Below are 11,936 nucleotides of genomic sequence, written 5' to 3'. Positions count from 1 at the left end.
AGCTGTTAATTTAAAAAATTTTTTTAATAAATTAATTATAATAAAAAAATACTTCTAAAAATTTTCACTTGTAATTTTTATTAATAAATTTTTCTTACAATAATTTAATTGCTATAAAATTGTTAAAAAAATTATAACACTGAAGTTGACGGATATTAAAAATTTTTTTAGAATTTTTAAAATTAACAGCTGACCGCTAACTTCAGTATTATAAAAAATTTTTAATATCTGTCAATTTCAGTGTCATGAACATTGTGATAATGGATTGTGATATCGATTGATCGAACATGGAACCGATATATAAAAAATTACACATACATATCGGTATATTATAGATGTGCACATACGTAAAGAGTAAGTTTAAGTATTGGACAAGTTGGAATCATTGAAATGGCAGGCAGAAGCAGTGATTCTCATACTGTCACTTGAATATATATTATATATTTAATAGTTGTATAGTTGTATATACCTATATACATATTGCATGATTACTGCTGATGTATACGCACTGTAGATACTGGTAATAATATTAATTTATTTATCAGCTGTTAAATAAACAAAAATAAATATTAAAAGTTTTTTAAAAAATAAAACAAAATAAATTTTTACAATTAAAATAAAATGTGTTAACAAGTGAATGTTTTTAACAATAAAAACCACTGCTCACTGGTTTGGTGAAATGAATAACTAATAACACTGAAGTTGACGAATATTAAAAATTTTTTATCAATTAAATTATTAAAAAAAATTAATTAATAAAAATTACAAGTGAAAATTTTTAGAAGCATTTTTTTATTGTAATTAATTTGTTAAAAAAAAAATTTTAAAATTGACAGCTGACCGCTAACTTCAGTATTATAAAATTAATTTATTTATCAGCTGTTAAAAAAAAATAAAAATGAAAAGTTTTTTACAAAATAAATTTTAACAATTAAAATAAATAAGTGAGTAAAATAAATTGTTTTAATAAGTGAATGTTTTTAACAATAAAAACCACTGCTTACAGGTCTGGTGAAATGAATAACTGTTCGTACATGCATATACATGTGTGTATAAATAAAAAAATAATACTACGACTTGTAAAGTATGATTCGACTCAACTTCACTAGGCATGTGTATTATATAGTCTATAGAGACTGGTGATGACGCGATTGGTGACGATCGTGTGTTGTGTTTAACTACACACACATTCATACATTATTACTATATATACATCTCACTGATGATCTACTCTGGGCTGTCTCTGCACTGCAATGGTGGCGATGCTGCTGCTCCGCTGTTACTGTGCTCACTATGCTCCACCACTATTAATGTTCACGACTATTTAACACCGTATGTAATATCTGGTGGCTGCTGCTAGCTGCTACTAGTGATATTCTGTGTTGATGCTTGTTTGTGTTGCTGTGATGTGCATTTATCATTGTAATCGCCTAAATTACAGCCCTTGATTTGATAATCATGATTGCTGAAAATTTTAATCTAACTAAAAACAATAATAATCATCACCAGATACAACCAATTATTATTATTAATTATTAATTTTCGAAGTCACTTTACGTATAGACATTAACATTCCAGACAAGTGTTGTTATAGATTTTATTTATCAAGTACAAGTACTGAGGCTGGTACTAGTTCTGGTGAAAGCAATTGTGTCGATGAATTTATTATTGAGTCAACAAACCAAATGCTTAAGATATATTTCTAAAAAATACACACATATACATGTTGCTTGATATTAATCATTCATTATTATTATTATTATTAATTAATTAATTATATTATTGTCGATTTATAGATATATTCTATAAATTCAAATTATATTTGTAGATTATTGCTTTGTGTGTAAGACAAAAATATAAATGTATGTGAGTTAATCTACAATACATATATATATATAATATATGTTAAAATGATTGTTATCAAGGATAATATTAAATTCAGATAATCCTCGTGGATGACATTAAAGTTAGCAGTGACTTTAATATTTTTTAATTTTATTTAACAAACAAATTTTTGCTCTAAAAAATTATTTTTAAAAAATTGTATTTTTAATTTTTTTAAATATCTACATGTCAATTTTTTTTTCTGCCATAATTTATTTGTTACAAAAATTATTAAATATTGGCTAGATTAGTTTTTATTCTTCGTGGAGAAATTAGCCAAAAATAATTTTAAAGAATTGTTAATTAAATAAGTTATTGTGAAAAAAGTGTTATTATATTTAATGATAAAAGTGGTGTGATAATGATTAGATGGAGAGCATATTTTCTTTGTCTTGATTAAAGTTTAAAAATACTAACATATATTGATTTGTTAATATTGAAAAGACGGCACGTGAAAGAAAGTTAAATATATATATATATATATATATATATATATATATATATATATATATATATATATATATATATATATATATATATATATATATTTACATTTATATATATAAAAAAAATAATAATAAAAAATTGTTGGGTGAATTTAGTATAAAAGTAATGTTACTACTTTATAGCAATGGTATTACGGATAAAATTATCACGAGTTGTAGTACTAATGAATCTGTGGATCGTAAATATTATATTAAATTGTTGTGATTTTTAGTTTTTTTAATAAATGTTAAATTAGTGATCATACACGACCGGTGATATGTTTTCAACACCGGCATCTGTTGCTAGTGAGTCGTCAGGCTATGACTTTGAGAAAGAGGAAAATGCTGCCAAGTGGAAAGGAGTATTTGTCAATTCTCTCAGAAAGGTTTGTTGATATTCCTTAAGCTTGAATTAAGTTTTAAATGTCATTAATTTTTGTCTGTTTAAAATCCTAGACTATTGTAATTAAAAATTTTGTATAAATATTTTATTAAATGCTAATAAATATTATTATATAATTTTTGTCTGTTTAGGTTTTGGAGCAAGTACATCCCAGTTTGGAGGCTAGACAAGATGCACTGGATTACGTAGAGAGTTTGATCCTCAGGATGCTGGGAATGCTGTGCGGTCATCCACCTCCTCATACACCTCAGGATATTGAAGAGAGAGTTAGAAAAACTTTTCCCACTCCAATTGACAGATGGGCACTTCGTGATGCACGAGATGCATTAGAAAAAGGGAAAAAAAAATCGCCTTTAGTCTTGCCTGTTGATAAAATCCATCAATTGTTACAAAAGGTATTTCACCTTATTTTTATTTCCTACTTTTATTTATTACTGTTATTGTTATTGTTATTCTATTATTTTTTTTTATTTTTAGGAAGTGTTGCAGCATAAAATCGATTCTCAAGTTAGTCTCTTTGTGGTTGGAGTACTCGAGTATATTTCAGCTGATATATTAAAGGCAAATATTCAATACATTAATTATTACTGTTAGTTAATTATTTTAATTTTAATTTTATTTTTTATTTTAGTTAGCTGGAAATTATGTTAAAAATATACATCACGTTGAAATATCATGCGAGGACATAAGAGTGGCGATGTACGCAGATATGGTAATTGACAATTTTATTACTATACTATAAATTATTAATTTTTAATGCTTGGATTACATTTACGTGCTACATTTTTTATGGTGACATGATTAAATATTCAAGACCAAGTATTTGTTGTCATAATATTTGTGAAAAATAATATTTAAACTAATATGACAAAAAAAAAAGAATGAAATTAATTTTTCAAAAAAAAAATTTTTTTATTTTATTGTTTATTTATTTCTTGGATATTTAGTCAAGCGAGTCATTTTTATAATTATGCTGTATTCTGTTCAATGATAATATCACAATTTAAAATTACTTAATAAAAACATTGATGAAAATTATTATTGGACAGATTACATAAAAATGAAATACTTATTAGCATTTATAGCTTTTTAACATAATATTTAATAAAATTATTAAAAAAATTCTATCTCACCTTGAGATAACATAAAATAATAATTTAATTTTTCTAAAAATTAAAAGAATAAAAAAAAAATATAAAATAAATGAAAAAAACATTTGTTGAATTGGTTTCGTTAGATTAGTCACATGTTAATTGTGGCTGCATATTTTCTCTGCTTGATTACATGCTTTCCACTAACATTTAACCAACACCAACCATGTTCGTTCGTCGTTCGTGCACTTACAGGTGGTATGTACTCACGAACGTTTAGAAGTCATTTTAAATTTTATAAAATTATAACTTTAACTTCAATCATCTATACTAATTATATCATAAATTTAACTACATTCTTGATCATCATATTTTTTTATTTTAATTATTTCAAATGTCTCATAGCTCATTGCTTATCACAGCTAATAAATTTGCCAAAAAACAATAACATTAACATTTTTCATTATATCATAACAATCATAGCTCGTAGCATTTAATTGGCTAAATTAAGGATCAGTACAATTGTGATTAAATTGTCAGTGTTTTTTTGTGTAATTGTTATATGTGTAATGAATTTTAAAATTGATTTATACATTTATTTTTTGTGACTAAATAGGTGTTGATGGATATGTTCTATCAAGATGACTGTACGGAAGGCCTACAAAGCAGTCTAGGTGCTGTGGTTTCTCAGACTTATGAAGAATCCGTTCGAGATCTCATTCACGATGAACGACATTATTTACGAGATTTACATATGATTATTAAGGTAAATTTTATTAAGGGAGTTTTTTTATTAAAATGAGAACAATTAAAAAAATTTTTTTTCCTATTTATTTATAGGTATTTCGAGAAGAAATTGCAAAGCTCGCACCGGATAAAGGTGAACTAGAAAAACTCTTCAGTAACATTATGGACATTTACGAGGTAACAGTGACACTATTAGGAAGCCTCGAGGATATAATGGAAATTACGGAAGAAAAACAAACGCCTACAGTGGGGTCATGTTTTGAAGAGCTTGCCGAAGCTGAAGAGTTTGATGTCTATATAAAGTACGCATATATATTTTAATTCAATAAATTTATATTTATTATTATTGAAACTATTATTATTGACTGCCCTTGTAACTTTTATTTTATAATTGAAAATGGATATTTTTTGTTTTAGATACGCTGAAGCTATGAATAGTCCAGATAGTCGTGAAGTTTTAACCAGGTTACTGTCAAGGCCCGAAGCTAATGCAGCGTTGAGAGCGGCTGGTCATGGTTTTAAAGAAGCTGTTAAATATTATTTGCCAAAATTATTAATGCAACCAGTATGGCATTGTTTTTTATATTTTGATTATATTAAGGTAATTAATTAATTTCGTAAATATTAAATTTAATTTTTTATTAAAGGGTATAACTAGTGTAACAGCCTAAAAAAAAAAAAAATAGGCGATTTTTGGGAATTTAAAAAAAATTAACTACTTGTTGGTTTAGGTATTACAAAAACGCACACCAAGTACAGAAGACAGTGAGACCCTGGAGCAAGTTCAAGGTCTCTTGAGGCCACTTCAGATGAAGCTCTTGCAGTCAGTGGCAAGTCTTCCTAAAAAAGACACCGGTTTGCGAATGCAGAGTCGGGCAAGACGGCACGCTGCGTTAGAAAAAACAAGTGAGCTCCAAAAAACTGTTGATGGTTGGGACCAACGTGACATTGGCCAGTGTTGTAATGAATTTATCCGCGAGGACATGTTACGTAAAGTTGCTAGTAATGGACGTAGATTAACTGAAAGGAGGGCATTGTTATTTGATGGTTTGTTAGTTTTATGTAAACCCAGTGGTGGTAAACGTGTTAGTGTTACTGTTGCGGCTGTTGGAGTTGGTGGTGGGCATCCCAATCATCAGGGTGAACTTCGATTAAAAGAGCGGTTTTTTATTAGAAAAGTTGACATTATTGATCGAGAAGACACTGAGGGTGAGCAAAAATTTTTTTTTTCTTTTTTATATATAGACATCGGGCTGCCTAATTTTAAAACACAGTAACTGCAAAATTTTTTATACTAAACTTTTTTTTTTAATAAGAAAAATTAGAAAAAAATCTCAAAATTGTTAATTACTGTGTTTTTAAATTAAGCAGCCGACTTACGGAATATTGTAAATTAATTTCTATGCACTTGAATTTAAATAGAATTTAAAAATGCATTCGAAATCGCGCCAAGGGATCACCCGAATGTTATTCTTGTTGCTAAATCTGTGGAGGACAAAAACAGCTGGATGGCTGATCTTGTTATGTTGAATACTAAAAGTATGTTGGAGCGGACGTTAGATAGTATTTTATTAGACGAAGAAAGGAAGCATCCACTGAGGCTGCCACCACCGCATTTGTATATATTTGCGGAACAAGACTGTTCAGATAATATAGTATTGGAGGCTAGAGAAAACGGCGGTGTACCATTAATTAAAGGTGCTACGCTTAATAAGCTTGTTGAACGGCTTACGTATCATATTTACGCTGATCCAGCATTCGTACGAACATTCCTTACTACATATAGGTAAAGATTATTGTCATTTTTTTTTATTAATATTATTGATTTATTATAATAACAATTTTTATTTTGTTGTAGGAGTTTTTGTCAATCACATGAACTACTTGATCTACTGATCTTACGTTTTGATATACCAGATCCTTCGAAGGTTTATGGAGAGGAAGAAAAACCAAGTGGCTGCAAAGCCACTGCAAGGGAAGATTGGAAAAGATATCGGAAAGAATTTTGTCAGCCGGTTCAATTTCGAGTGCTTAATGTTTTAAGGCATTGGGTATGAAAATTTATTTTTTTTTTAATATTTTTTTTTATGTCTTAAATTTACTCTGATTTATATTTTTTGTTACCGATAGGTTGATCATCATTTTTATGACTTTGAACATGATAAAGAGTTATTAGAAAAATTGCAAAATTTTTTAGAACAAGTTAATGGTAAATCGATGAAAAAATGGGTTGACTCGGTGATTAAAATTGTTCAGAGAAAATGTGAACCTTTTGAGCACAGGCCCATTACTTTTAGTTTTGAAAAATCTCCACCAGCTATTGAGTGGCATTTAAAAGTTCCTGAAGAAGAATGGGAAGAAAGAGGAATCCTTACGGTAAATATTTAAAATTTTTTTTTATTCTCTTAATAATATAAATGTAACAAATAATTTATTTTATTTAAAAATTAATTTAATTTTATCAATGCTATTTTTTTTTCAGTTGCATCCTATTGAATTAGCCAGACAGTTAACTCTGTTTGAGTTTGAGTTGTACAGAAACGTAAAACCCTCCGAAATAGTTGGATCAGAATGGACGAAAGACAATAAAGAAGTAACGTCACCTAATTTGCTAAAATTAATGAAGCACACGACAAATGTAAGATTTTTTTTTTTTTTTTTTTTTTTTTTTTTTAAATGAATAATCAAAAAATTTTTAATAATAATTTTTAACAATAGTTTACAAGATGGCTTGAAAAAACGATATTAGAAACAGAAAATCTTGAGGAAAGAGTTGCTGTCGTATCGCGGGTAATTGAAATAATGATTGTACTGCAAGATCTCAATAATTTTAATGGCGTATTGGCAATTGTCAGTGCGATGGCATCGGCTGCATTGTTCAGATTACATTGTACGTTTCAGGTAAAAATGAAATTTATTTATTTATATTATTAAATTAAATTTAATAAACAATAAATGCATATTAATTGAAAAAAAATTTTTTTCTTTCATTTATTATTGTAGCAAGTACCTGCAAGATTGTTAAAAGCATTAGAGGAAGCCCGAGATTTAGGCAATGACCATTTTAAAAAATATCAAGAGAAATTACGCTCCATTAATCCACCTTGTGTACCATTTTTCGGTAATTTAAATAATTTAATTTAATTTATTTTTTGAAAACTAAATAGTAATAAAATAAAAATGATAATTTTTAGGTATTTACCTGACAAACATTATTCATATTAAGGATGGAAACCCTGACTATCTTCCCGGCAATCCTAAACTTATAAATTTTAGTAAGCGACGAAAAGTCGCTGAAATAACGGGTGAAATTCAGCAATACCAAAATCAACCTTATTGTCTGTCCGTTGAACCAAGGATAAGGCATTTTATTGAGAATTTATCGCCATTTGATGCAGATATGCCACTAGCGGATATCGATCATTATTTGTACAATAAAAGTGTCGAGTTAGAGCCAAGAGGAACTCGACAACCACTTAGAGCTCCCAGAAAATGGCCAGATTTAAATCTTAAATCACCAGGAATAAAAGCGCGAAGTATGAGCGGTAAATTACCAGCTCCACTTCAAGCAATGGCTTCTAGCGTTAGATTACATGATCCAACACCAGAACCGGCGCAAGAGTTACCTGAAACTCCACCACATAATTCGCAAAACATGACTCACAGTAGTGATCACAGTGTGTTTGCGCCTATATTACTTGGTAGTAAGTATTATCATTATAACTAGCAACCTTGCAGTCGCTATGTGACTCATCTCGATGTTATGAATCTATATTGTTTTAAATTTAAAATTTTTAATTTTTAATTTTAAATAAAATTTTAATTACTTCTATTGAAGGTACAGGCCCACCTCCTGGATCTCCCGGGCCATTGAGTATGTCTGGTCTTTCACTGGGTTCTCCAGGCAATAGTCCTCAATTAGGATCACCTGGACACCTTCCATCACACCATCAACCTCAGACAACGCATTTTGGTTTCAATTCTGGAACAATAAATATTACGGGTGCTCTTGCTGGTCTTCCATCGTCTAGTGGTAGCCCTGGTGCTGCTTTACCTACACCACCCTCCCCAAGTAATATGCCCTTAAGCCAGCCTCCACCGCCATTGCCGCCTCGGTCCCATCGAAGACGCGAGAGCTCCATCAGCGAGTCTCCGCAGCAGGTAAAAAAATAAATTATTCGATAAAATAAGCTTAAAATAAATTACTCAATAAAAATAAGAAGCCGACAAAAATACTTAGATTTAATAATTTACAGGCACGACAAGCACCCAATGCGCCAATTTTACCACCTCGGGAAGGAACATCTCCGCCGCCGCCGCTTCCACCGCGAAAAGACTTACTACCAGCGACTCTTCCACCTCGACTGCCATGCACACTAAACCCTTGCACCTCGGCACTTTTGGCCCGACGCAATTCAACCCTCGAGGGAACATCTCCGAGTGCGACACACCCGAGGCGTTACATGTCTTTCAACGGTCCAAGTCCCACAACACTTCCCCCTACTCAGCCAAACGGTTCGGTGACGCCTAGGTTACCACCTAGACCTCTGCCAGGACGCCCGCCAACCATGTTTAACTTCAACACCCCACCAGGACCTAGTTAAATTGCTCACTAATTGTCAGTGTTATCTTAAATGTACACCTTGTTTTATTTTTTTATCAAGTTAATTAAACAATCTTATTTTAAGTAAAATAAATAACAATGTACCTTAAAATTATCAATAATACAATCGTAGAAAATTATATCGCGACTCAAATACCAAAAGGGCGTATTACAGCATCTTGATAGGGTTTTTTTGCCAAAAGGGCGTGTAAAAAATTTTTTTTTCGCCGTTCAACTTAGAACTGCTCAAAACTTTTGGTTTTAAAAAAAAGTTTAGCTTAAAACCAAAAAGGCGTACAAAAAAAATTTCAATTTTGCTCTGAAATATAAAAAATAAATCCAGATCATTTAATATTGTTTAATTTAGAGCTTCTAACTCAGCAACTGTTTTTTTTTCTTTTTCAATTAAAATTATAAATAGAATTCATATTAAAATTGTAATAAGGTAAAAGACCCAGTTATTGACACTTGAAATTTTATTCTAATTAAAAAAAATTAAATGTCAAAAAACCAATTTTCTTAAAATTTATAATTCAAAAATTATATTTATTAATTTATTAGAGTTGATTTTTTTTTTTAATTAAAATAAAATTGCAAGTGTCAATAACTGGGTTTTTTTACCTTAATAATTTTTAAAAATTCCTATTTGTAATTTAATAATCAATATATATATATATATATATATATATATATATATATATATATATATATTTTTTTTTTTAATTATGTAGCAAAATTAGTAAACATATAAATCACAATTCAAAGCAGTCGAAAAAAAAAAATTCTACGCCCTTTTGGCTTTGGAAATTTATTTCTTTTTTTTAGAATTAGAAAGTGATTAATAAAAGAAAAAAAAAAAAAAATTATACGCCCTTTTGGCATTTGGGTCGCTATATTACTGATATATTTATATTTAATCAGGTGAAATCATATAATTTTATTTGCCTTTTAAATTAAATTAATAAAAGGCTATTTACTATTATTATTAATAATTATAATTATTAATAAATAATATTAATATCAGTTAAATGAAACTGATTTCATAAAACTAGGTATTTTTAAAGCCTCAAGTTTTTTGTTATTTATTAGCATTATTTTTTGGGCAATAGAAAATTTTTTAAAAAATTGTTAGAATTAAATAATAATAATATTGTTATATATAAAATATTTTTTAGTTAAAACAATTTTTTTTAGTCAGTTATATTGTATAAATGAATGGGTGCGCACAAAGAGAGTTTTCCACAATAAATTTGAAAATTGTACATCGACTCGAATGACCAAATTTGATAATGGTTTGTGAGATATTTTTTAACATTCCCTGTGATTAATACGATCTTGTGAGAAAACAAATAAGATTATCAGTTAACTAAAGTAATAATATTAATAATAAAAAAAAATAATAATGATAAAATTATATGTAAATATATAATTTTATAAATGTATGTTTTGAATCCCGAAGTACGAGAAACTTTTCATTTTAAACGAAGGTTTATTTAAAAAAAAAAAAAAAAAAAAAAAAAAAAAAAAAAAAAGAACCACACAGACTGTTAAAACTTGTACAATATATTTTTAGATATTTTTTGTAAAAGCGTGAACACAACACATAGTAAACATACACATTAATTTAGATGTGTAAAATAATTATTCTCAATTAATCTTGGGCTTTTTCAGAAAAGTCTCTCTGTGTAAGTCTATCTCGGTGGATTAGATTATCAATGATATCTTTTTTTCAAAATTTTATTTTAACTTACACGAGTGCATTTCTGAATCGCCGCTTCAATCCTTGTAAAAAAAAAAAAAAATAAAATAATTATTAGTGTAATATTATCGATAATTGTATGCAATTACTGTAGTCTTGAGTGAGTTGGAATTATTATGTAAATATAAATATTTCTTTATTAACCACTGTAAGAATAAAAATTAAAATTGTCGAGTTAAATTGATAAGAGCGAGTGAACAAAGATAAATAAATAATATAAATAAATAACTATGTGACATTACTCTTGTAATTAGTGTCATTTAGATTTCGCGAACAAATAATATAAAATAAAATCATATGTGTATAAAAAAAAGATATATCGGTGAATCCAAGTGTTCTTTACATAACATAATATAAATAATAAATACTAGAATTGAAACATTCGATCTCGATAAATAATAGAATAAAAAATAAATGAAATATTGAATTCTCTTAAATTATCATTTATTTTCCCTTTTATTTATTTTGGGATTTTTTTTTAAATAATTACTAGCAACCTTGAAGTCATTAACTATTGACATTTTTAAAGATATAAGCTCATCCCGATGTTACCCTCGTCAAGAGCTTTCATTTGAGTACCCACATGTATTTTTTATATATTTTTCATATATACATATATATAATATATATAAATATATAAAATATATGAAAAATTGATGTGGGTACTCAAATGAAAGCTCTCGATGAATGTAACATCGGGATGAGCTTAAACATCGTCTGCTGTGCTAATTATCATCAAAATTAATTAATTATAAAATAATAAAGTGCGGTACTTATTTTAAGAATTTTTTATTAATACATTATACACAAAACTCCACTTCTAATTATTAAAAGTAATATTTACATCTCATTTTTAAAGATATATTCATCCAACAACAATTATTTTTTAAAAGTAAATATACATGATTGTCTAAATTCGTGAATTTTTGTTATTATCAAATAATTATTACTTATAATAAATGCA

The 11,936-nt window shown here is 28.0% G+C and overlaps 1 protein-coding gene and 1 long non-coding RNA gene across 3 annotated transcripts; one reads left to right on the top strand and one right to left on the bottom strand.

The window, feature by feature from the left end:
• Positions 1-59: 59 nt before the first annotated feature.
• On the bottom strand, positions 60-1,062 carry LOC141526066 (uncharacterized). The gene is made up of 2 exons (XR_012478958.1): positions 1,005-1,062; positions 60-545 (listed from the first exon to the last, which is right to left on the bottom strand). It is a non-coding gene; the product is annotated as an uncharacterized LOC141526066 (long non-coding RNA).
• On the top strand, positions 539-11,399 carry Sos (Son of sevenless). 2 transcript variants are annotated; one of them, XM_074240813.1, is made up of 18 exons: positions 539-944; positions 2,514-2,755; positions 2,904-3,167; positions 3,250-3,333; positions 3,404-3,484; positions 4,480-4,629; positions 4,704-4,912; positions 5,028-5,211; positions 5,342-5,819; positions 6,033-6,396; positions 6,469-6,661; positions 6,741-6,986; positions 7,093-7,248; positions 7,329-7,511; positions 7,614-7,731; positions 7,805-8,314; positions 8,449-8,771; positions 8,867-11,399. In XM_074240813.1, the coding sequence occupies exons 2-18, from the start codon at positions 2,648-2,650 to the stop codon at positions 9,212-9,214; spliced, it is 3,999 nt and encodes a 1,332-aa protein (XP_074096914.1). In that variant the 5' UTR covers positions 539-944; positions 2,514-2,647; the 3' UTR covers positions 9,215-11,399. The 2 variants fall into 2 exon arrangements, with proteins under 2 accessions (XP_074096914.1, XP_074096913.1); XM_074240812.1 differs by lacking the exon at positions 539-944 and adding an exon at positions 2,228-2,331.
• The last annotated feature ends 537 nt before the right edge of the window (positions 11,400-11,936 follow it).

The sequence above is a fragment of the Cotesia typhae genome, unplaced genomic scaffold (assembly GCF_013202065.1).
Source record: "Cotesia typhae breed Kobodo isofemale line unplaced genomic scaffold, CoteBio_Ctyphae contig_33, whole genome shotgun sequence".
In the NCBI taxonomy this organism is placed as follows: domain Eukaryota; kingdom Metazoa; phylum Arthropoda; class Insecta; order Hymenoptera; family Braconidae; genus Cotesia; species Cotesia typhae.
This window is presented reverse-complemented; position numbering and strand designations above follow the sequence as displayed.